This window comes from Clytia hemisphaerica, unplaced genomic scaffold (assembly GCF_902728285.1).
Source record: "Clytia hemisphaerica strain Z4C2 unplaced genomic scaffold, Clytia hemisphaerica genome assembly, whole genome shotgun sequence".
Lineage (NCBI taxonomy): Eukaryota > Metazoa > Cnidaria > Hydrozoa > Leptothecata > Clytiidae > Clytia > Clytia hemisphaerica.
In genome coordinates, this window is record NW_027103968.1 from 985,159 (window position 1) to 1,011,904 (window position 26,746).

Sequence of the window (26,746 nt, forward strand, 5' to 3'; positions counted from 1 at the left end):
CGAGGTTAGGTAGGAAATCCTAAATAGGTCACGTGAAATTACAATAGAATTTCAGCGCTTGACCAAAAAGCTTCGCGGGTTTTCAAAAACAATAGCAGCAATATTTTTTGCGATTTTCACTATTTTTGCTTGCACGACATCTAGCCCTGTATCTGTGGTACAAATACTGTTTTCGTTAGAAATATCACTGACCCCTATCGAAAAGTGTATCAGATTGGAATAACCTTTTGGTCTAAAATATTTAACACGCTGGACTGAGGAACTATGTCCATGGTTCTGTATTTGATATTTGAGTCTTCTTTATTTTTTATAGCGGCGACAGGTATGAAATGGATCAAGGCTAAAATGGAAGTAAGTATTTGAAACATATCCTTTCTGGTATTAGAAATTGTTAAGATTAGCTTAAACATCAGTTTTACCAATTTTGATTAGCCAAATCAAAATAAATTTCACAAGAGAGTCTATGCACTTTGGTAGCACATAATTATGATTTCCAAAATATTCATTGAAACATTTACTATCCAGCCCCTATAACTCATTTTCCTGATTTTCCTGATTTTCTGTACAACAGGAATTAGGTGTGACGAAGAATCCAGCGTACAAGCTCATGTTCATGATTGATAGTGGTGCTATGATCACATTGCATACCGATCGATATGGAATTATGGAGGTAAAAACTCTGTACAATCGATTGTTCGTCCGTCTTCAAACTTTTATTAAAGTACTTAATATGGAGAAAGAGTTCATTTTCTTAACCTTTTTTATATAATTCTTTATGTAATACCCTCAAAGAAACAACTGCGATAATGCTTACTTAACTTTGACGGGTTCCAAACAGCGTTGCTTCATAAATTACCTTTGTTTGACTGATTCAGTTTTTCCGCTGAGTTTAGACTAAAAGGTAGAAACACGGTTTTACTTTTTTGCAAACTTTTTTGTGAGTCGACGAAGTTTTTCATATCAGATGACGTCAAAAATGCACATTGCGCATGCCTATCATCTGAAAAATTAATCCTGTGCTGAAAATTTAAGCTCAACGGAACACCGACTTAACAAAGAATACATCTAGCGCTATTGATGCGAATATAGCCTCTATTTTTGGACCTACCCCGGTGGAGGTCCTATAAATTAACCTCTGTCCGTTCGTCCGTCCGTCCGTCCGTTCGTTACCAACTTTTTTCGAGATTGGCTCTTTCATTCTTTATGATTTTTTGCACAAAGATGCATAACTATAAACCCTCGAATGTGACGGAGCCTGATTTTCGAAAAATAATGTTTTTGGATAAATTTGGGCCAAAAAACGGCTAAAAAACGGGTTTTTTGGACTTTATGAAAAATTGAATCATTAATTTTTTCTGATTTTTTGCATGAAAGTAGGTGAAAGATGGCTCAAGCAGATTTTTGTAAAAAAAGAATTTTTCAGCTCAAAAAACGCATTTTATCTATAAGAATCACTATTAATAAGCATACATCAATGTTCTTAGCCAAATTACTCAATTTTTTGATGAGATAGATGTTTTTTTGCTATCGAAGTCTTGAATAAGAAAGAATATTTCAAGAGCATGAAATTCTGGTTTCTAGACGTTTTTTATAAGAAACAAACGACTAATTTTAATAGATCGTCACTATTTGTGTTCTGAATGATCGTTTAATGAATGATCGTTTAATGGTCATGCTCACGGAGATATCAATTATATATGTTAAATGCATAACCAGGTAGGTCCATAAAAGTATCACTTGTTTAACCTCCAATAAAAAATGAGAGATATAAATTCGCCCCGGGTTTCCATTTAGGTCAGTAGTATCAACGACCTTTGTAAACGAATTTGAGATAATCATATCCTAGAACACCCCCCTCCTTATTACCTCTACATGCAAATCTTTACAAAGTATCTTTGATGCGGGCAGAGTTATACGATGATCTTTTTTTCCAAAACAACCTAGAAATAGCTAAACTACCTAATAAACTATAAAACTAAACTATAGCTAAACCAGGGAAGAACTGGTCGCTTTTCAGCAATTTTTAATTTGAAATAATAATTCATTTGCAAACACTCGGTCTTTCCCTAGTTAGTAAGTTCTAATGATTTAATTCTGGGAATTTTCTACTTCTTTTTGTAGACGAAACCGTTGGGTGTTATTTGGGGCAAATATCCACAATACCATAAAAACAATACAATCATGTTTGACGATTTGAGAAGAAATTTCTTGATGAATCCTACTTGTGGGCTAAAGGTGAATAATTTTTTTTTATCACATTTGTTATACGGTTCAGGCTTCCCTTTACTATCTGAAGGTCGATAATTCATATTATTTGTCGACTAACGTACTCATTTTTTCACAATTTTTTAATAAAAGAAGGCTGATATATTGTGCAACAAAATGAGAAGAGCAACCTGAATCATCAGATAGTATTGACTTAAAGCAAATTTTATCTTTAGGTGAATAAAGTAATCATATTTTAGGAAAATTGCCCTTATCAGGGAAAAAAATGTCGGGGGAAAGTGATAAAAATTTTGAGGGGGTGACGAAATTTTCCCCCGACGAATTTTTACACCGATATTTCATCACCCGACCAAAACTTACCCAATTTTTTAAACCCTAACCAAAACGAGAATCACCTTTTTATTAACCGAAATTAGTGCTTTAAACGTCGAATTACAAGATCTTTTTTCGAGCTAGTGAAGGAAACCATTTCATTTGGACAATTTAGTTGGGTGAAAGTGACTAAATTGTCAATTTCGTCGGGGAAAAGTGACGAAAATGCCTCTAGGTGACGAAATTTTTCCCCGACTAAATAAAACTCCGACATTCTTTCCCCGATAAGATGAATTAAGAACTAGGGTGAGTCACCCGGGGAGTCACCCGGGGAGTCACCTCTCATAAAAAACTCGGTTCTATAGTTGAAGATAAAAGGGATCCATGATTCCTTTTTCTAGATCAATCCGTTATTTTTGAAATAGAGACTCGCTTTCAAATCTGCCAATTGCTGCTAAGGCCTGTTGTTAATTTTAAGTAATCTAGAAAATTGTCCTTCTCCACCCCTACAGATCCGACCTTTCAAGAATGCACACCAGAATCGCGACAAGGACCGAGAGTTGGTCAAATTGACCGACTATTTGTTGAAAATTGCGGAGTTGGATTCCTTTGAATCACTTGATCATTATAAGTGGGAAAAGTAAGTGTTCCCTTTTGTTTACGAGGGTTATAACATAACTCAGGTACAATGAAGTTCAAAATAAGACCTGGAGCTGTCTATTGAGTAGACTATTTTTTTTTCAAATATTATGACTTTGATTGTACTTGGTAAATGTTGAATGAGATTTGGGTACATACTGATCAGATCTTTAATTAAACCCTATTACATCGGCTGTAAGTGTATATGCTGTTTTTGAATAGGTTTGTTGAAAGATAAGACCGCCCATAAAATCTAATCATGACTCGTCACCAAGTATCGCCTTGATATTTTGTGATCCATTGCTTTTTTATCTGGAAAAATCTTTTCTCCATTTTACTTCTCTTGTCGTTTTTTAATCAGTTGGGTGAAGTTGATCGAAAACAAACCTTTTAATTAACACAACCTTGAATTTTTTTATCACGAAAAGTTGATCTACATAAAACAACCTTCAAACATTTGCTTAAGTCATCTTTCTAAATATATTACCCTCGGAAAAGTTTTCCCCCTTTCAAAAAACTTGAATAAAAGTAAAAGTCTTTTAAGAATCCGTTAAAATGGGAAGAATGATTTTTCCGAGTTTCTTGGTTTTGATGGCCATAATGGCGGTGGTTGCATTTTGTGGTGCACATAGTTTCGGAGGAGACTCCTCTGAATACCACTTTTTGCTAAAAAAATACACTTCTGTATCATTCCATTCTCAATGCCTCAATGCGACCAATCGAACACCTCTGAACGAGCTGGCATCGATATTGAAATCAAAAGAAGGAGCTCCTTATGTTTGGGACGGCCTTTTAGAAACCAATCAAATCGAGTATATGGATATTTGCAATGATACTGATCTACTGCTTGGAGTCTTGGTAGATATGCTGCTTGACCAGAAATACTTTTTCCAGCCTAAAGAAAACATTACTACATGGAGATATCAGAATATTTTATACCTTTTGGCTGTAGTTCCTGATTCAATGTCTCGAATTATTGAGGGTGTTTTGAGTTTTTCAGAAACTTTTAGAGTGTGTGGCCCACGACATTGTGACCAGAGGCTTAATCTGAAATCTATTGACGACCAAGCTTTACAATTGAGATCACTTTTAGAACGTTTCGAATGGGATGACGTCACTCTCATCACAATATCCGACAATTTTGAAGATTATTGGATCAATTACTTTAACAAAACTTCCAGAATCCTTAAAGAATCGGAAACTTTTTGTCTCAAAGCTAAACTTTTTGATACCGGAGACACTTATGAGGAATTTGAGAAAATGATACTCGAGATCAAATACTTCCTCATTAACACACGCAATTATACTAAAGTTATTGTGTGGGGCGGTCGACAAACGCATGTCCAAAATTTCTTCAGTGCGCTACGTGATTTTTTTCTTCTCAACTTCTCAAAGACTCCAATGATATTTCCATATGGCGATTTTCATCATTCGACTGAGAAAACGCCGTCTGATTTCCAAGCCCTCCCTTGGTTGGCCAACTATCAAGAAAGGAGAAGTGTCTATACTGTCGGTGATTTGGAAATCAACGCCATCAAAGAAGCCGCGTATAAAAATAGACGTCGTTATGATGAAAGGATATCTTTACATAAAACTTTGGAGCAGATTTTTCCATACATGGGACATTCTTATGTGCTGCCTTACTATCAGGACATATCCAACATTGACGATCCTTTTGATGATTATCCAATTCTGATGAATTGGTCAAAGACGTTTCTTCAAGAAGTGAAATTTCGCGAGCAACAATGCAATAGATTCCGCTGTGAACCAGGTTTTCAACAAGTGTATGGTTCCATTGAGAATCCATTCTTTGATGAGATGTATGGCTTCAAATGTGTACTTTGCCCTGTTAACCATATCAACCCATTTTATGGTGATGGAAGGTGTATGAAATGCAACGTTGAACCTTTCGTAATCGATAACGGTGACAGAACTGTTTGTGTCGACCCTTATTCTAATGCGGATATACATTTTACCATGATGCAAACATATTTGGTTTTAGGCACAGGGTTGGGCTGTATTTTATTGACTCTAACCAACTTCATTGTTTTTATTGCCAAACGTAACACGCCCCTTGTTCGATCCTCTGATGAGATTTTATCCATACTGCATCTAGCGAATATATTGCTGACAATCGCTTCTTTGCTTTATCTCAATCTTGTCCAGAAAGTCACCATTGCTAAATGCATCGCAGCAAATATGATCATCAGCGTCTTCTATGTTATCAATGTGGCTTTTGTTTACACTAAATCGCAAAAACTTTTGACTGCTTTCCGTTCTCATGTTCATCTATCGCGTAAAGAGATTCGCCTGACTTCAGCCGCTCAAGTTTTTACCGTTGCCGTCTTTTTGTTGATTTCAAATGCAATCACCATTATCATCTTCACTCAAGAATCGCCAAATATAATCAATTATATTGACGATGACCAGATGTTGCGAGTCCATTATTGCAATACTGGATATCACGTTAATGTCTTGATTGCCTTCATCACATTCTTACAATTGTTATGCTTGATACAAGCCTACCGTGGACGCAATTTACCAGGCCCGATGAATAACGCCATGTCTCTTGTCTATGCAGTTCTGATCGCCACCATAAATTTCCTGATTTCCTTTCCTATTACTGCGTTCCTGGATCAAGTGGACAAAGAATTTGCACGATTGATTGTCCTGATGACCAATTGTATTTTCATAGTGTTGCTTTTGTATGGACAAAAATGTTACCTCATCATGTTCAAACCGCGCAAAAACACCAGGCATTATTTCGCACAAAAGAGAATGGAAGCAATGTCTCTGTCTACCACCAATCTTCCATCATTCTAAAGTACAAGATAAACTTCCAGTCATGTTTTTGGGCTAGCGAGAAAATAACTTTGCGGTATGTTGAAGCTTGCAAAAATGAATTTAAGTTTTGTAAAAGTTGGTAGAGCTAGGTATAGTTTGCATAAATTTTTATTAATTACTTGTTGTTTCATTATTTGTGTGATTTTTATGTAATTTATTTTTTTGTATTGTATTTAGTTTTTTTTGAACCTGAAAGAACTTTAAGCTCTATGATTAGTGACACTCCTATTCGTGTATGGTCAGTGTCCTTTAGTCTTTCATTCGTGTTACGATTTTGGAAATGAAATGTTTTTTATAATTTTTGATTTAATCGCACAGACATGTTTCAATGACGAAATCCTAATTTTGAGCTTTCTTACAATGGGTTGACAATGGACTTTCTATTGAAAGAATAGAAAGTTTTACAATAAGCAATGGCGTGTAGCAGATGCATCCCTCTGGCAGCTGATTTTCCAGGGGCATTCCATTTTAAACCAAACAATCGGCAGTTTTTTATCATTAAAGAAAAAAAGGCTATTAAAAATTTCTTGTTTTTTTACAGAAACTTTCATTACTAAAAATGTTTTTGAAATTAAAAAAGTTAAAATGCGAATTTGAGAAATTTTTTCTTCTTCACTTTGCCTCTTTTTTTAGCATGTGCAATATCATTTTCTGAAAATTCTAATGTTTCGACTTTATCTTTTTTTAGGTATTTGAGCCGGAGATAATAGGAAACACCTTAGCAACTGAGACATGGGATGCGTATACGTATTTCCGAATTCCGAGTTGATGCTACGTTGACGTAACGTTGATAAATGATTTTTCGAAGGGGCATTTAAATTTTTGTAGTCCCTAAACTGTAACATCAGACCCCTGTTTACTCCGCCAAAGCCGACAGTGGATTGTGTGAACGACTGTTGCTGGTGACTTTGTGACTGTTGCTTCATATATGAATTTGAGGGAAAATCCAGCTTAATGCAGGGCTAATGCGAGATAAAAACAACGACCCTTCTTCCACAAAATCTTTTGTAAATCACAGTACTGAAAGAATAAGAGAAACTAATTTTCAGTTGCTGGATGTGAGCTGTTTTATCGATGGCTGCTTTAAGCTTCGAATTATAAATGGTGTGAAATGAGGGTTAAAGGTTGTGTAATGTTTCAGTGTAATGGCTGTGGAAAAATTTTATTTAGAAACTTGAAAGGAATAACACAACCCTTGACTTGAAATAGGCTGGGATGTTTTTTACCTACTTCATAAGTTTAGTTGCCACAATGATAACTACACCCCTGTCTCACAGTTCCGGGGTGAAACTTTTTTCTACAGCGAATTTTGATTGAAATTTCAACGGGGATAAAAATTATATTGTTCCAAGGTTAAAAAATCCAGTGGGATGGTTTTGGAAGGCAATTTCTAAACAACGAATTTCGAATGGGATAAAATCAAAATCAATTTCTCAGTGGGGCTGAAATTCTGGGGTATTTTTCTCACCGGTGACGAAATTTTTGCCAAATTTTCCAGTGGGGCTTGGGCCCCGACGCAGGGATGTACACTTACTTGTAAATGACATTATTTAGTTTCAGCAAGTCATCTTACTTGAGATTTTAATGATTGATAAAAATTCATACTTTGAAAACTAGTGAAGATACTGAACAATAATCGCTTAAGAACCCTCTTATCTTGCTCTGATCGATACCTAACGGTGGAACCCCAAGCTTGATTTAGTTACTTGGGGCAGAGGAATGTAAAGAGATGGAAAACAGCTTTTCTGATTACTCAAAGTTCAACGATCACTTCTATTGAAAATTCTATTGTAAAAACGTTGATTAGGTCATTAAATGAAAGTCCAGAAAAGACGGCTCGCCATACAAATCGGACGGTTTCTACATGATTTGACGATAAAAATGAAAATTAGTTTTTCCTTTTTTGCCGATTACTAGTTCAATTTTTAAGAATAAGGAGCAATATTTTTACTAATGTATAACAAAAGAAATTCCTAACGCAATGATATTAAATTGGTTCTTGTAAAACTGTCAGAAGTCGAGTAAAATCAAGATAAAGTTATAATCTTCTCGAGCTCTAGCCTTCCATATTATGGTGCGGTCATGATGCGGTTATATCAGTAGAATCGCTAGGAAATTCTGAGCAAGAAGATATAGGTATCTTTTCGTATAGGAGAGGTGTACCTAAAATATAAGCCCTAAAAGTTTGCGCATAATAAGGCTTGAAACAAAAGAATTTTGTCACAACACGCTAATTATGCAGATTTTTTCTAGCGACAACAAAAGAAACCTATTTACTCGACATAAACTCCCTTAAGGACAAGAGACCTGGTATATGACGAGCCGTTTTTCCATTGTTTTCAAGAAGCTGTTTTTCCATCTCTTTACATTCCTCTGCTTGGGGGAAATAAACTTAAATTTGAGGATGGCACTACTAGATAGTAGATTTAATATTTTTCACTGTTTTGTTCCTTTTTACCTTATTTAATTGTACTATGTCAGTTATTGAAATAGCCTTTTTGACGATTAATGGAAATAAACATATCTAAAAGTAGTAGTAGTCATTATATTAAGGATTATTCAGCTCTATCAATTATTTTTTTCATAAGAAGTGTCAGTAAATTATCTTAAATTTTTCTGATGTCCGCTAGTTGAAAATAATTGCTATGAAGTGGAAGTTATTTTCGAGGCCGATTTACATCCCTCAATGAATCAGAGGGGTTTGATAGCCTTGTGAACTGTCATTAGTTCGGTTCCCTCCGCTCCAAAAATTTCTAGACAAAAGCTAAGATTCATAGTACAAGTCCCCATTACCTAACCAGGGTAAAAAAAATTTTAATTTTTATTTAGTCGGGTATTTTTTTCGTCGCGGCGACGAAACATTTTTCCCCCGATAAGGTATATTCCTCTCTCTGTTGTTCTTCGTTCCCCACTAGACTTTGCCCGGGTTTTCGCTTTTCCCGATTATCGCCCGGAAAGTGCCTTACCCGAAACAGTCGGGTCTGATTTGACGACAGTACTATAAACATAACATTATTGGTCGTACGAGGTCTGCTATTATAGTATTACAAGTCGTAAATAATTATAATGTAAGCTTGTGCGAACCGACTTTACGTACCAACAAGTGCCATTTATTTTCAAGTCAGCACAGCACACATTCTAGAAGTTGCTTTTTGACTGCACCTGTTTGCCCTCATCCTTCACAATGTCCGAAGTTGATACCAAGAAAAGGCATCGTGGTATTCCAGAAGCAACATTTTTGGTAATTTTCTGTTTTTATCCTTCCCGGGGCCGGGTGGTGCGGGTTGTTTGAATCAAAGTGGTGCATTTTTCTGCAATTTGTATTATACTTCTGGTCTATTTCTCAAGGATTATTGTAAATTAGGATACCTGTGGCAGTCTCTCCTACTTAGGAGAGTATCTTAAATTCAGCGAAGTCAAGTTTGAAGAGGACCCTCCCGGCGCTCCGGAAACATCCGGAGCTACTAAAAGTGCCGTTTTTTTCGTGCTCCGAAACACTGGAAGATTCCGGAGCACGATTTTAGCAACTCCAGAAGATTTTTCATATTTTAATTTTTTTTTCAAAACCTATCCTATCTTGTAGAGCTTTGAAAAAAAGAAAATGAGCGGTCATAGGCCTCCAGTAGGGTGGTCAGAGGAAATTTCAAACTTACTTGCAGAATACCAAACCAAGTTTAATGGAAAGCCATAACCATCAGAAGAAAAATGAGGGGTCATTTACCTTCCAATTCTTTAAAGTTCCAAAGATATTACATTTTGAAGTTCAATTTTTCAAGCACTTTCGTGCACGCATCGCCAGCCATTTTGTACCTTTATTACGGCACCAAAAGCGAAAGTGTTTTATGAAAAATTCCGTGCGAGAGGTTTGGTGCGAGTTTTATTTTCCGTAGATGTAGCTGAAACGGGGGTAATTACACCATAATCTTTCCCTTATCGCTTACCACCGGAAACAGCTTGATTCTTACTTTTTTCACATTTGGAAAGAAAAAACATTGTTCTTTCTAAAAAATTCACGTTCGATAAAAAAATTTGATTTTTTCAATGAAAAAAACGCATTTTAAGTACATAATTTGACTTCCTGAAAAATATACGTTGCTCCAACCAACGAACGTGGTACGTCTTAAAAGCTAAACTATTGCGGGGAACGATGCAAAAAATTCCAGGTCGATAGCTGTTTCGGGTGGCTAGCGCTTTGGATTTTAGAACCCCCGGATAAAAAATTTTGCCGTGCCGCGAACAAGAAGTTTGAAAAAACTCACCCGCGAGTACTCATTTTCAAATTTTGAAGGAACACGAAGACATGATGTGCTGATTTTTTCTGCAAAAGAAAGCTGAATAAATTCTCTACCTTTTGGAAAAAATACTTATGTTAAAAGAGGTTTCCTTCCTTGAGATATGTAACCTTGAATATTTTTTTTCGAAAATCTATGTTTTGTTACTGCCGCACGCGTAAGGCCCGACCTCCCTACCTCCAGATAGGGTGGTCAGGCCAAAATTTTCCCCTCAAATTTTGAAAACTAAACTAATTTTATTTGAAAGTCCTTATACCTTTGTGAGAAAAATGAGGGGTCATTTGTTAAAATTGGTTAAGTAGTTCCAAAGTTATTCCATTTTCAAACCACAAAAAAAACACCTTTTCAAAGAATAGCCTCCTTACACCACGCCAGCAAGAAATAATTTTCGGAAGCACCAAAATCGCGTCAAAAATGGCGAATGAAATCTAGTCTTCTGTGTGGCGGGGCGTGAGGAGTTTTGCTGGCGTGGTCTGAAAATCGGCCCGATGACTGTTAAGCTTTCGCCTATCGCTAATGAGCTGGAAATGATAGCTAAAAACAAATTTTACCAATGAAAAGCTGAAACCCTTAGCTTTCCAACGATATATTGTAGTCCTGACAAAAATTTCAGGAAAGTGCCAAAAAATCGAAATTTCTTCTTTTTTCTCGATTTAAAGACGGCCCGTAGATTATCAAAAAGGCTACCACGTGACAAACTAAAGTACTATCTTTCCCGCGTTTTATAAAAAAAACCGCGAGTCTATAACTAATCCAGCTCAATAGCGATAGCCATTTGAAAAATGGTGGTCAAGGTAGACTGTGGTGCCACGAATTCTGAGTCGCCATTTTTTCACCTTGATGTTTAATAAAGGGTATATCTTTTTATTGAAGGTAGGTGATGGGATGGGGTTTTTTTCTTTGTTTTCTCTGATAAATTCTGAGTATTAAAAAAAAAAAGAATGAACAATTTTGGAGTTGTTAAGGATAAGTTATGATGGATGGAATGTTGTAATTTTGATTTTCGACTTTTTCCACACAAAAAATCCCGAAATTCGAAAAATGTGTCAAAAAAGAAAAAAAAGAAATTTTCCAGTCATGCTTCTTTAATTTTGCATATCTCTTTTTCTAGTGTAGCTAGAGACCTGAAATTTGGAGGGAGAATTCTTTGATGGTGTTAGAATATTATTATAAAAAAGAAGACATTGCATTGTTTTATTTTTGTTTTTGAAGAAAATTAGCTTGGAAAAGGTTGAAATGAGTCAAAAAAGGTGGTAGGACCCATTTTCAAGGGGCCTCTGGAAATGGAGGAACAAAAACTTATGAATAAAGAATAAGTTTTTCTGAAAGGAGAAACCCCAAATGAAAAGAAAATTCATTTCGGCAGAAATAAAAACTTTTTTTTGGAACATTCCCATGCAAAAGAAGCAAAAAAGTGAAAAAAACTACATGAAAATGAAAGAATTAGAATTAGCGATTGTGATTTTTGAATTCCTCACCCTTTTTCTGATAAACATACAAAGTTTCAGCCTTCAATTACATTTTCCTCCGTTTCCAGACACATTTGTTCATCGATAGTTGGAAATTTTTTTCTCCCGTCGGCAAACAATTTTCAAAATGTTGCAAATGGTTCGGCATTTTACTAATTTGCCATCTAGCCCGTGTCCACAGTGTTATATACCACTGGAAAGCTAAGATCACGGGCTTTCATTTAGTAAAAACCGGAACGCTTAAGCCATAGTTCGCACCCCCCCTTTATAAAGGGGGGGTAGCGATGTTCAGAAAATCTCAGAAAGGGGGGGTAAGAGAATTTTTTCTAGAAAGGGGGAAGTTTTCAGAAAGGGGGGGGGGTTCATCTAGAAAGGGGGGGTAAGATGTCAGTGGTATGTTTTTTTTGTGTTTTCCCAAATTAGAAGTTTTATTTTTAATTTACAATGCAACGTCTAATGTAACGTTTAATTTACAATGCAATTATTTGCTTATTTACACTGAATGTTCTTGCTTTTTCACCGGTAGAATTATGGTAGGATTTTAAAATTTTGAGGGGGGTAGCATCAAATTTTAAAAGGGGGAAGAACCTAGGGTAGGGGGGGGTAGCTCTAGGGTAGGGGGGGTAGTGACCCCCTTCCGAACTATGTAAGCATACATAGAAAAAAAGTTCGAAGGGTTCAAAGTTCACGGAAAAATGAAACATTTGCGCGGGTGAAAAATTTAATCTGTCAATCAATTTCTCAAGTGAAGAGTACACGAAGCAATTCTAGCTTTACGATGGTGCTGCTGATCATCAGTGGATAGTATCAATTATCATTATCCTTTTATTTTCATTTCTAGAACTTTTGAAAAAAAAAGGAAAAATAGAAAAGTTGTATTTTTTACTGCTCTATCCACATATAAACTGAATTCTCTAGATCTATTTGGCGTTTGTTTGCAAACTGCAAAAAAGCGGGACTTTAGCTTAAGTGCTTGCGTGCAGCATAGTGTACAAAGTGCAATTGCCTTTCCCGTAATTTTTGTATGAAGAGTTAGGTCTATACTGTCATTTGTGTTTTTTATCTTATAATATAGTATGGTCTCTAGTTTGTACAATATTAAATAGCCGTTAAATAGAAAGGATCTTCTGGGATGAATCCGTGGCGCAGTGGTTAGGGCGTTAGGCTCCTAATCAGCGGAACTTTGCATTTAGCATCTACAAAAATACCCGGCTACTCTGTTGTTTCTATATTATTATTATTTGTTTTAACTGAATGTTATACTTCAAAAAATGTAATATCTTTGTTGTTGGTCATTCAGCCATTGTTGTGCATGTCAAACCATGCGATTTTAATTTACTTAGAAAAATGGAAAAAAATTTAATTTCACTCCGTGTCTTGTGCGTCCCTTCATGTCAGTGTCTTTTGTGTCTTTCATTTCAGTCTTTTGTTTTGGTCTCACGTCATTTCTTTATTCAATGTCTCTTGACAAAATTAATTGTCAGTCAATTTAAGTTCTTTTGTATCATTTTTGTCATATAATTAGTTTATTCACACTTAGGCAATTATCTAGTATTTTCAATTTTTGTTCAAGTACGCGTATTTTTCTCTCGATTTTCATGAATCATTAATCAAGCTATGAGAAGCTTTGTGTGTGGTTGCGTCAATATGGAGTTTCAGACTTAGACAGTTTTGGTCTAAACTTTCACAAATCAAATTCTATCAACTTTCAACTTTTGTGCACAGTCTTTCACAGTTTCTACATACTGGCTACCTGGTATGTTGTTTTCTGCCTTTGCCTCTCTGTGTTTTTCTGCTCATCAGCCCATTTGGCTCAGGCGTCTGGTCTTAGATTAATTTTTGATAAATTTCAGTTAGATTTCATTTTTGCTACATTTTCATGATATTTCTTGTGCGATTTTCACGATACCTTTAAGGTCGTTTTTTATCGATTTTCTCAAGATTTAAGTCAATTTCTGTTTAATTTTCTTGTATATTTTTCGTTCAATATTTCCTCACTTAGTTTTGTCATTATTTTTAATTTTCAGTTTGAACAATCGTATTCACTTCAATCGAAGTTCCAAACTGTGTCAGTTTATTTCCGTGCACAACATTCAAACAGACAGTACATCCACGACCGTCAACATTTAAACAAAAGTCGTTTCATCATTCAAACAAACAATACGCTAACGAAAATTCATCACCGTCAACATTCATGCAGAGCTGAATCATTCACCTGTTCATTCAAATCAATATCAACGCATGCTGCTCAGGCAGACAAAACGTGTCAACTACAAGGAGCTGAGTTCATCCGAAGACGAAATGGATACTCCTCATCTTCAACCGCACAACACCTCAGTAAATGAAGAACGCATTGCCATCGAAGTAATGTGTGACGAGATTCCAGATCTCATCAACGAACATAAGTTCGAAAACGTACAACCAGAGGACCTCAGATCGTTACTGGCGAAATTCGAATTAATGCGGAAATCAATCCGTACCAAATCACGCAGAATCGTGTCATCGGGAGAAGCCTTATCGGACGATCTCCAACTTACAATCAAGACAGGCCTGGATCAAATCACCAAGTACATACAGGACTCGAAGGAATACAACTCCAAGATCACTGTCACCAAGGAAAGGAAACGAGTCGACGAGTTCATCGCGCACAAAGAACAAACACTGGAATTCAATATGCAATGGGCCAAAGGAGCCATCGATGAACTGGAACTGAAGTTTAAAAGGATCCCTGCTGATTCAGCATCAATCGACCTCCTGAATTGGCGAAAAGAGATACCGTCAAACGAAACAAAGTTCAACAAGATTTCAGATTCCTACAAGGAATGCCTCCAAACATCTACCACTAATGCACTGATCAAAACCACAATCAAACAACTTGGTGAGAGATATTTCAAATTAGACATTTTACGACAAACTTTTATGAACAACTTGAGCATTGAAATAAGTAATCGTGAACTAGACGTACACTCAGAATTCAAACGTAATAAACTGAACATTCATCTTGACAAATTCACTGGATATGATTCCAAATCAGACTATTATACCTTTCGTTCTGATTTCGAAAAAGTTCATCTAACATCAACTCCTAAGAGCTATCTACCAGATCTGTTAGTCAACAATTACCTTGCTGATCCAGCATACACCATGGTCAAAAACCTTGAGTCGATTGACGAAATTTGGAAACGCCTCGAACAAGCGTTCGGTGACACCAGGATGATGCTCAAGAAAAAGATCAATCAACTCAAATCACTTGAAATTTCAAAGAAAAATCCAGAGAAACTCGTATCTGATATCAGCAATCTCATCAGCATGATGCAAGAAATGGCAGCTCTAGCTAAAAAACATGATATCGAGGAACACCTTTATTATGGAGACACCCTCACTCACATTCAAAATCTTCTTGGTGATGGCAGAACGACGCGATTCCTTTCAGAAATCTATGAAGATGACTTCACACCTAGAGAAACTTGGACGAAAATGGTAACATTCCTTACGAAAGAACGTCGAATAGCTGAACAAAAACTTATCCTTCGAGACGACTCATCAAAATCAAACGACAACAACAAACCAAAGGATTCATCAAAGAACACCAAGGATACGAGGTACGGACATCCTAATTCTTATGTCTCTGATACCTCAAATCCTCTATGTGCTTTGTGTGAAACAGCTGCTGGAGTAGATCATCATGTTGCCACATCAGGCCCAGGCCAGACGAGATTAATTCAATATTACACTTGTCAACTGTTTGCAGAAATGACACCTGCAAGTCGCCTCTCCCTTTTGAAATCAAAGGGGTACTGCTTTCAATGTTTGTTTCCAGGTGCAGCCAGTGCATCTGGAAAACACAAGGATGGTAAATGTCAACACGACTTCGTTTGTCCCGACGAATCACATCAAAAGTATTCAGTCCGAAAACACGTCTTGGTTTGTGAGGAGCACAAGGAGGAGCCTGCCAATGTCGAGTTGCTCGAGAAATTCAAGGAAAGGTTCTTCAGAAATCCAGATCTTCCAAACTTTACGAAAAACATCAGTTTATCATTTCACACTGAATCTTTCCAAACCGTTGACGAAGATGGAGACAGAGGTATCTACATGCTCCAAGAAATTCAAATCAATCAAAACAAGCTCCTCATTTTCTTTGATAATGGTTGTAGTGACTTTGTTGTCAGCCAAAAAGCAATCAAGCTACTTGGATCAAATGCAATCAAAGCGTCGTCAAAACCAGTCATTCTTGGTGGTGTTGGAAACAGTATTACAAAATCAACACTTGGTCGTTATATCGTCAAACTTCCACTGAGCAATGGAGAAATGGTTTCATTTACCGGACCCTGCATCCCAAAAATCACATCAACATTTCCAACTTTTTCACTCATCGAAGCTCACAAAGACATCGACGAATCGTATTCAAAGCTGGTGGACTCAAACCATTACCGAAACTTCCGCGCTCAATTGGTGGTGACGTTCATATGATGATTGGCGTCAAACATCTGAAGTACTTCCCAAAACACGTTTATCAAATGCCATCAGGACTGACAATACTCGAATCACTATTTACTAGTTCAAGTGGTGGAAGAGGAGTAATCGCTGGTCCACACCCTTCCTTCCGTTGTTTCAATGTATCTTCAAACTTCACATCAGTTTATCATAATACGATCCATCCAATCAAAACTCCTTTACTCGGGTTCAATGCAGACCACCCGACATCTTTGAAATACTTCCCTCAAAGTAAAGAGGATCAATCGAACCAATCAATCAACATCAACGATCAAAAAGAACATCCAATCGACTCGCCTATCGAAATTCCGTCGAAGACTCGATCGATCAAATCAACTCAGTCACCCATTACTGATTCATCCAATCACATGAATATCGCAATCAAAGTCGATCAAATGCCTCACAAACTTAACATCAATGAGTCATCAAATCAAAACGAGAAAAATAGTATAAAAGCATCAGTTATGTCACAGATCCCAAATTTCAACCAATCAAATCAAATAATACCAAACGATCAAATTGTCAAGTCTTTATCATCATCGCCAGCAACGTCCAACGAAATCACGTCAAACCTTTATCATGTCATTGGTTCTTTCATCCAAAGAAGGTCAAGTATCTCGAAAGCATTCAAACTCACGAATTCAACAGTCAGTCTATCTCAATCTGCAATCTGGATACCAATCATCAATCGTCTTTCAACCAACTTATCAGTATTGTATCCATTCCAAATGGACTTCAGTTGTTTACACGATTCACACTTATCCAGCTTCACGAAATCAACACTGGAAAAATTCCAACTCATCTGTTGCTACTTCTTAACGTCATCCGTCATAGATCAAACGTCTATAAACGAAATTGTCAAATATAGCAGTCTCGTTGTGATTAATTCATTTTATGACCCTGACTAGTTCAAGTTCAGAACTTAACTACCTGGGAGAAAATTGTCATCTTGGTCAACTATGATTAAATTTTTGGCCCATGGTGGGGGAATGTTGTGCATGTCAAACCATGCGATTTTAATTTACTTAGAAAAATGGAAAAAAATTTAATTTCACTCCGTGTCTTGTGCGTCCCTTCATGTCAGTGTCTTTTGTGTCTTTCATTTCAGTCTTTTGTTTTGGTCTCACGTCATTTCTTTATTCAATGTCTCTTGACAAAATTAATTGTCAGTCAATTTAAGTTCTTTTGTATCATTTTTGTCATATAATTAGTTTATTCACACTTAGGCAATTATCTAGTATTTTCAATTTTTGTTCAAGTACGCGTATTTTTCTCTCGATTTTCATGAATCATTAATCAAGCTATGAGAAGCTTTGTGTGTGGTTGCGTCAATATGGAGTTTCAGACTTAGACAGTTTTGGTCTAAACTTTCACAAATCAAATTCTATCAACTTTCAACTTTTGTGCACAGTCTTTCACAGTTTCAACATACTGGCTACCTGGTATGTTGTTTTCTGCCTTTGCCTCTCTGTGTTTTTCTGCTCATCAGCCCATTTGGCTCAGGCGTCTGGTCTTAGATTAATTTTTGATAAATTTCAGTTAGATTTCATTTTTGCTACATTTTCATGATATTTCTTGTGCGATTTTCACGATACCTTTAAGGTCGTTTTTTATCGATTTTCTCAAGATTTAAGTCAATTTCTGTTTAATTTTCTTGTATATTTTTCGTTCAATATTTCCTCACTTAGTTTTGTCATTATTTTTAATTTTCAGTTTGAACAATCGTATTCACTTCAATCGAAGTTCCAAACTGTGTCAGTTTATTTCCGTGCACAACAGCCATTGCACAAGAAACATTTGTGTTCTTTTTTGTCACTTGCACTATTTTTTATAAGAACAAGTAAATTTTTTTAAAGGTTTGGCTGTCCTTTTTTGCACTTTGAGCCTGAAATTGTTTTTGAATTGCTCAAAACCCAGCGTATTTAATTTTTGAGCCTCGTATTGTTCTTATAAAATTCTTATAAAAAAGAAAGAGTTGAGTTGGAAAACATTATCAATAAAAGTTTGACTTATAAAAATAATTTGTTAGTGTCGAAATTTCTTCGCTTTGCGAAAACAGAACGGTTGTTCCGCAACCCCTTTTAGATTCAAATCCCATCGGTGGCAATCTTTTGGTAAGTCATTCTTGAAATCAGTTGAAAACTATGAAAAAACTCACAAAGTCCAAGAAAGTCAGAAAAACTACGAACAAGAGACTGGAAAGTACGAAATAAGTCCAGATGTGTCTTTCGTCTTCTTTAAGAAGAAGTCATGACCATTTGTGATTGAGGGCTGCCTAATTAGTAGGTCAGTCAAAATTTCAAACTCATTTGCAAAATGTCAAACCAAGTTTAATGAAACGCCCTTATCCTCAGAAAAAAATGAGGGGTCACTTATCTTTCAACCATTAGTAGTTTTTCAAATAGTATTCCAGATCCCAATCAAAAATAAACCCCTGTTTTGTGACATTATCTCGAGGAAATCAATGAGGTGAATTTTGCGAGTCTGTAGTTTTTTCCGTGTTTAAGTCTAAACAGAGCTTTACGCCGAAAATACATTCGAATTTTCAAATGTAAACAGCGCTTTGAAAATCGAATGTTTTTGAGTGTTCACACGAGCACGCAAATGTTTTCGAATGTTTTGAAACAATTTATTTTAGTAAGTACGTTCAATCTGGACAGTCTGGAAAATGTTATTTGTCACTCGATCTTTCGAAATCATTGAAATCTTTTTTTCTGAGAGGGGAAGGACTGTGATATTTTCTTTTTCTAAATGTTGCATACCGGTATTCTTTTCATTAAACAGAGTCAAAACGTATTTTCTTTCAAAGAATTATGATTTATAATCAGGAAACACTTCTTAGTAATTTTAACTGTATTTTGGATGCACAAGTTTATTGGAAGGGCATTATTTTTGCCCAGAGTTATAGCTTCAGTTAAATTCATTTTTATTCACTTCTTTGTTGTTTACAATTCTTTATTTTATTTTGCAAAAAGCTTTAGATTTTTTTGGTGTTGTCAATGATGATGATGTTAGTGCAATTTAAGAACGAAGAAGATGGGAAGAAGAAAAAACCAAGCTTTCTTCAGTTTTGAGATGTTTTTGAATTTGAAATGCGTGCTGGATGGAGCTCAACTGCAATAAAACAAAGGTTAGTTAACTTTTATTAATTGTGGACTCTTGATATTATTCAAGTCGCAGATGACAAGAGCAAGAGAATTCTCTCACTGTCAACTGAAGAAGGAGTTGTGAAACTTCTACCACCTCAAAATTGGTCGAAATTCATGGAGAATCCAGCCTGACTCAGCTCATTATTATTTGCTGGCAAATGCTAAACCCACTTCACTCTCCTCACTTTAGATATTTAATTTCCCTACATAAGAGCTAAGGCTCTTTCATTTTCTAATATCCCTGTTCTGGCAGAATGTAGATTGAAATGCTATGTTATGCTATTATGGTCTTTAAAGAGAATGGAAGTAAAAGATGGGTATTTTATGCTAACCATCCCTGTCTCACTGAAAGAATCTTCTTTATCTCTAAGGTTATGGATTGATGACACAAATCTTGATTTATATTAGATTTATTTATATTCTTTCTTTTTCTTCAGGATGTAGAAAAAATGGATTTCAGATGGTTTTGGAGTAATTTTTTTCTGGATTTTTTATGTCTGAGCAACAGAAAGTTTAAAATATATTGTGCATTGTGTATCAAAAAGTCACCTTGTCTCGTTGTTCTAAATCTGATATCTAGTCCTTCTAGTTTAGATACATCCCCGTCCTATGAATGAGCTATAAAATATTTCACAAGAAGAATAAAATTCATTTCTTTCCTTTCAATTTTTGCAAGTTTCTTGATTTTTGAAGTTCATTTTGAGACATTTCGCCTCTTTTTCTTCCTCGCCTCCTTCTTTAAAAAAAATCACTTTTTTCTACGCCAATCAGATCTCACGTCTTTTTCCCGATCAGCCAATCACAATGGCTTGTAGAGGGCATTACGTAATTTTTTGTCTGGTCTGTAATTTTGATGTTTCCTAGAATCCAATGAATTTTCTTTAGCAGAATAATGGGGCCCACTAAACCTGCAAATGCAGCGTTTGTATTGGCTATCAAAAAGCCATTTTAGATTTTCTTGAAAGCCAGATAAATTGCGGACCGAACCGTGGGTCGGGGCTATTTTTTCATGGTCCCTATCTCGAATAACAGGAGATCAAAGTCTGGACTTCGAAATTTCCTTTGACAAAATAACTTCCTGAAGAAAATATTTAAGCCATAAAATTAGCCCCGACCCTAGATCAGGTTCCCCTATGTGCAGGCCACCCTAAACAGTTGTTTTTGACCCTTAACTCTCGGCCGAGTCGTTGCTTTTTTTGATAAACAGCAATTTTGGGACCTTACTTCAGTGGTCGTTTACTCGCGGTTTTTGACAGTTTGAACAAAAGAGTTTGCCCTAAACTTCAGTTAAAAGGTTATATTTTCACAATAAATCAATTACACAATATTCTGAACTTGTTTATACGTTTAAATTTGAGCTCAATACTCTTCATTATGAAAATCGCAAAATTTGATAAATTTTACAGACCAGAAAATTCACCTCATTGACACACTCGAGATTACTGTCAGCCACTAAATTGACCATAACTTGGGAAAATTATGTGGCTTACACTTAGGATTGCTTTAATGGTTAAGCTGAGGAAATTAGCTATCCCTTGCATAAAGGGCGAATTTTTGTGGCTTACTTAAAGGGGAGTTACTAGCTGGGAGACCCGTCTACTCTGTTTGTGTGGTTTTGAAGTATAACATTCAGTTAAAACGAATAATAATAATATAGAAACAACAGAGTAGCCGGGTATTTTTGTAGATGCTAAATCTGGTCGCAGAATTCTATTGGCTGTTAAACAATTGTTGAAATCAGGTGATATCATTGTTTTGATTGGAAGTGCACGAATCTGATTGGCTAACCTTATCAACGGCTTTTTTTGGCACTAAATTCAAACCAAATGTAAACAAATTCAAACTAGGTCAAAAATACCATTCTCTCAATGAATAGCTTCTGATGGGATTCTTACTTAAAAATGTGGTGTAAGTTTGAATAGAGAGTATGGATCTCCAGACTAGTCAGTTACATGCAAATGAAGTGTGGGCAAAAAATGTGGCTTACTGGTCATGTGGCTTACCCTACCAAGAAATTTTGAAGGCTGAGTTTTCAATAATGGAAACAGTCAGAAATAGACTTTATTTTCAGCATTGACAGTAAAGGGGGTCACCACACCATTAACTTTCCCTTAGCGCTTTCCACCCAAAACTATTTTATTAAAGTTTTTTTAGATTTGGAAAGAAAAACATTATTCGTTCCGTGAAAAAAATAATGAAATTTTAGCTTGTGTTCACAAATTTTAGACTCTGCACAGCAGATTATTAAGGATGTTAATATTTTCAAGGAACACACCAGAGAGATTACTTGAAATTTTGGCCAACGGTGCAAATCTTGATGAAGAAAAAGTTTCTCTAGTTTTCTGAACGTGGATCGAAGCAATATCTGAAATAATTTAGGTCAAAGTGTCTCCTTTCCTATTTAGCATACATGGTCATGAATCTCCTAATTTGGATACTACTCTCCTAATTAGGAGATATCCTAATTAGCAATAATCCGTGACTGCCTAACTCTGTCTGGTTTTGGATTTTGACATACAGGACATTTTATGACATTTTTGATGATTTTGCGAAGTTAGTATCACATGTTTTAAGAGTCTTAAGAGTCTTAAAACATGTGATACTAACTTCGCAAAATCATCAAAAATGTCATAAAATGTCCTGTATGTCAAAATCCAAAACCAGACAGAGTTAGGCAGTTCATGGAAAAGTGTTGAACTAGGTAAAATTGATGTCAGATCTGCGGGCGGGGGGGGGGCTCATATGGTCTGACTAACAGCATGTGTTACCCTTAAGAGTAGGTTTTTCAAGACCCTCGAAATGCACTATAAGGGTCTTCTTTTAACTGGATACAATGTAAGGGTGTGTTTGGGGTTGCTGAATCACAAGTAGTCTGACCGTGACAATCTGATGTATTTTTACGGTTTTGACTTGCACTCATTTTGATTTGTTTTGCACATTGTGTTGACATCTCAGGCTCATTTTTGGGTGGCTTCAGAAAAATAAAATGAAGGATCAAACTGCACTGTAAGGATGAGAAACGTTCGGTAAAATGCACTGTAAGGGTAGCCTAGAAATCTAAGCCAGATTGATTCAGTCACTTAGTAAAATCTGATGGTAAGTTGTGACTGAATATCTAGCTGGGAGACCCGACTTCTCTGTCTATGTGGTTTCAAAAAAATATCAAAGTATACTATAGACAGTAGTAGCCGGGAATTATACAAGATGCAAGAATTAATCGCAGAATTTGATTGGCTAATATCTTATTGTTATGATTTGATAAACAAAAGTATGACGTCAAACAGCTCTATTGTTTCAAGAAGTGGCGCGAGCTTTTGAATTGTTTTAAAAAAATAATGGTTTTTTCTTTTGTGATTTGAAGTGATTTGAATCGAGTCAATAATTCCATACTCTGTATTTCAGTGAAGTTGTTGGGATTTTAACAGGATAGAAATATTTTTGTAACAGAGTATGGTCTCCAGACTACTGAATATCTGGCTTAGTACAAGTAAACTTGGTTTCTTATCAACTGACAAAAACGAAATTTCAAATTTTCCCGGGCACGTTTTTGTAAATGCACATAAATTTGTATAATTTGTTCAACACATATTTTTCAACAAAAGATTTCCCATAACTCATTCGCATAAAAAACAAGGAATTTGTTAAATAAATACACCCTCCTCCCTAATTACTTAACTTCTCTTTCATTCAGTTATATAAAGGTTTTTCAAATTAAAAGAGGGAGAGAGAAAAACATATCTTTCTTTTTATGCAAAAAGTACAGAATAAAATATGTTCAAAAAGTCTTTCGTTGAGAAGTGAAAAGCGTTTTCAAAACAAACGAAAAATTTCGTTTCTTATCACATGGTCTATTATGGCCAATTAGAAGAGGCCAAATGCTCGCCGAGTCTCACCGACTTCTGCGTTCAAAATATGAACGCGCGCTTTGCCCAAGCCAGTTTTTCGAGGCAAACTTAAAATTCCGTACATCATAAAAATCATTAAAGCACCGATAACGCTATATTGTCTTCAGCCGTATCTTGGCCTTGTAAAAACTAGCTTGGTTAACCAGGCTACTGTAAGGGTACCTTTTCATTGCTTAAGATCTGTCCTGTAAGAGTCTAATTTTTGAAAACCAATTTTTTGGCGGCACATGCAGTCTTTTAGAAATCCAGTGCCGTACCTTTAAAAACAAACCCTTTTCAATCACAAGCCAGTAGTTATCCCGTGAAAAATATATAGCAAAAGAATTCCAAAAGTAAGAAGAATCTTTGTACAGATTAATGGGAATCTTAAAACAACAGTATGTTATGGTTGTTTAAAAGAAAATCTTAAGGCCCTAGAAAAGCAACAGCATCGTGTTTTTCACTGATTGGATTTAAATGTGCAAAACTGTCTCAAACGTGACACCCATGTTTTCATGTCTCAAACAATGCCTTGTTAATCTATTAGCCACTACTTCTACATTTTGGTTCTTTATAACCAAAGCAGCTTGGTCAAATTTGTTTGTTGTGCTATATATTGATATCCTCCACCACTTCCCATAGTAATCTATGTATTTTTATTTAAAGCTTTTTTGTATAAGCTTCAACATTCTAGACCAGAACATTCCAAAAATGCCTCTTATTCTGTTTGATTATTCTTTAATTCCAGCGATTTTCCTAGAAAAATCTTTCCAACTATATTTCCTTTCTTGATCCCATAGGAGGATGTTGAGGAATTCATGAAGAAAGAGGAAAGCTTTGAAAGTGCTCTCCGAAAACTGGACGAACAATACCAAAAGTATAAATTCATGGAATCCAATTTGGTACAAAAAAAAGTCAGGTACGAAAATTGTATATATTGTACCTATGTAGTAATTCATAGAAATAATTGAAAAGGTGTATACAGTGAACTTTAGTGAGGGCTAACCAGGGCTTACTTATTTTAATTTGGTGTTTTAACTTTTTCTTTGTAATTCTTTTAAGAACTGACCCATTATTTTTTATTTGATGATTTATTTCAGTTGTAAGAGCCATTAAAAGAGCGAAATAGACGTTTTCATAAATTACGTCACGAACATCACTTGCCTCATATTCAAACAATTTCTATGGTGATCATATCTTTTGAGACATCATATGATTTTTTATGAATAGAAAGTAGTTGTAATAAAATCCGCTGGGAGTTAATCACTGTGGCAATAATTTCAAAACGAGGCAAGTGATGTTCGTGACGTAATTTATGAAAAGGTCTATTGTACCTTTTTTTTTAATTGAAAATCTTACAGTTTCAAAATTTAATGAAATTCTGCAAGACCTTTATACTTCAGAGAGGTTCATTAACAATCAATTTACTTTTCAGCAAGGAAGGTTGTTACTTGAGATTAACTACTGTAATAGTGAATAATTCAGTTTAGTGCATTACCTTCTTTTTTTAGGTTGAATGGACAAATACCAGACATTAAGTCTACTTTAAATTCTATCAAATGTCTCAAAAGTAAAAAAGTAAGTATTTAAATTGTTCTTCATCATTCAAGAATACAGTCTCCTATCAAATATATTGTGGGAGATGAAGTGAATTTTTTCCCAAGGGATTTGCACTGAGTACTGAGTGTGATAATTGCCTACTCACTACCTTCTTTCTTTTGAGCACTTTACTGACTTGTTTAAAAACCACACTAAAATCGCATTATCAAAATATAAAACATGTTGTAAATTTGGGAAATTGTTCTTGGACAGTGCAAAACTACAAAAATAATTACCTAATCTAGACTAAAAAACAAGGCTTAACATCCTTCTCCTTCAAAGCGCATCCCTTTGTTAATGAATTTCCAGCCCCAATCCACATTTTCAATTTCTCGGTAGATGTTATTTGAAAAGAAAGGGCCCCAAGAAAGGGAGTGCTAGAACTATGAAATGATGTTAGACAGAATCAAAATACGCACATACTTTTTCTTCGAATGATAAAACTGTTTTAACAATATAATGTGATAATTACACGATACTTTATTAATTGATATTTAATTTCTACTTCCATTAGGATTCTGACAAATCACTCAGCACGCAATTCATGTTATCAGATCAATTGTACGTGAACGCAAAAGTGCCGGTTACCAAGAAAGTTTGTCTCTGGCTTGGTGCAAACGTCATGTTAGAATATGATATCGAGGACGCTGAAAAGTTGCTACAGAAAAATCTGACGACTGCAGAGACGAACCTAGAGGAGTTATCCGACGATTTATGTTTCTTACGCGATCAAATTACGACGACGGAAGTTAGCATGGCTCGTGTTTATAATTTTGATGTCAAAAAGCGTCAACAACAAAAAGCAGTTGCTGCTACTACTTGAGATCATACTCACACGGGACTTTCGACCAATATTTAGTTACTTTTTTTATTATATTACTATTATTATAGAATTTTATTTACATTTTTGCAATATTTTCTATTCTCAAATTCGAAAAATATTGAAATTCAGTGTATATAATTTAAATAAATTCCTCTCCCATCGTTCTTACCTTGCTGGAGCATTCCATGGTTAGAAAGAAAATGAGAGACTCTGTGACACTATCATTTGAATTAGCGTAAGAATGCCTGGCAGTATTCTAATTGCAAAAATTCTCAAATTTTTTTATGAATAGACCATTTCATAAACTACGTCACGAACATCACTTGCCTCGTTTTAAAATTATTGCCATGGTGATTAACTCCCAGTGGATTTTATTACAACCACTTTCTATTCATAAAAAAATCATTTAATATCTCAAAGGTCTATCTGAATGGAAATCGTAGAAAATGGAGTTTTGCAATTTATTCTGACACCATCAAAATATTGCAACAAAACATTGAAGTACTTCTTGTGGTATTGACCATCGGGGTGACGAAGCACTCGTTTTTCTACCTAGTTTCAACCTGGCAAGCATGTAGCAAAAAATTTAAATTTTTGAAAGCTGGTCCTAAATTTAATTAAAGTCTGTCCAGATATAATTGGCAGTGGAAACAAGAATGCCTGTAACTTTTGATAGTCAAATATAATTATGGAATTTTTTTTGCTTGTTTTAGAGAATCAAAAGCGCTATCATTTGAATGTATTTTTGGTTTAAAAATTCGCGATTTTTAGCGGTTAAATTTGCGATTGTAAAAATTGTGCTTTTTTTCTACTCATGCTATAACTTTCATTTTTACACCAGTGGTAAATCAGCCTCAGGTAAAGAATGTTGTCAAATTTCAAAGCAAATAGAGAAAGTCCTTCGGAAGATATGGGACCCGAAATACCCCTTGGTAGCACTTTTCTGTGAAATATCAAATCTCCAACATATTACTAAAAACGGGGGTTATGTTTTTATTTTTGAACAGTGCAATTA

At 35.5% G+C, this 26,746-nt stretch overlaps 3 protein-coding genes across 5 annotated transcripts in view; all 3 read left to right on the forward strand.

The window, feature by feature from the left end:
• Nucleotides 1–7,221, forward strand: part of LOC136810440 (ubiquitin-like domain-containing CTD phosphatase 1) — a 35,622-nt gene extending 28,401 nt beyond the window's left edge. Inside the window, exons 7-11 of one of the 2 annotated variants that reach the window (XM_067067003.1) lie at nt 314–351; nt 572–670; nt 2,122–2,235; nt 3,051–3,178; nt 6,710–7,221. In XM_067067003.1, the coding sequence (XP_066923104.1) occupies nt 314–351; nt 572–670; nt 2,122–2,235; nt 3,051–3,178; nt 6,710–6,728 (398 nt within the window). In that variant the 3' untranslated portion in view covers nt 6,729–7,221. The remainder of the gene's footprint in view (nt 1–313; nt 352–571; nt 671–2,121; nt 2,236–3,050; nt 3,179–6,709) is intronic. The other variant, XM_067067002.1, reaches the window with a different exon arrangement.
• Nucleotides 7,222–9,070: 1,849 nt separating this feature from the next.
• LOC136810442 (prefoldin subunit 3-like) lies at nt 9,071–25,900 on the forward strand. 2 transcript variants are annotated; one of them, XM_067067004.1, is made up of 4 exons: nt 9,071–9,262; nt 24,110–24,228; nt 24,821–24,887; nt 25,423–25,897. In XM_067067004.1, the coding sequence occupies exons 1-4, from the start codon at nt 9,206–9,208 to the stop codon at nt 25,729–25,731; spliced, it is 552 nt and encodes a 183-aa protein (XP_066923105.1). In that variant the 5' UTR covers nt 9,071–9,205; the 3' UTR covers nt 25,732–25,897. The 2 variants fall into 2 exon arrangements, with proteins under 2 accessions (XP_066923105.1, XP_066923106.1); XM_067067005.1 differs by lacking the exon at nt 9,071–9,262 and adding an exon at nt 17,635–17,718 and having other exon boundaries at nt 25,423–25,900.
• LOC136810518 (uncharacterized) lies at nt 13,108–16,252 on the forward strand. Its single transcript, XM_067067095.1, has 2 exons — nt 13,108–13,538; nt 13,810–16,252. The coding sequence occupies exon 2, from the start codon at nt 14,024–14,026 to the stop codon at nt 16,250–16,252; it is 2,229 nt and encodes a 742-aa protein (XP_066923196.1). The 5' UTR covers nt 13,108–13,538; nt 13,810–14,023.
• Nucleotides 25,901–26,746: the final 846 nt, after the last annotated feature.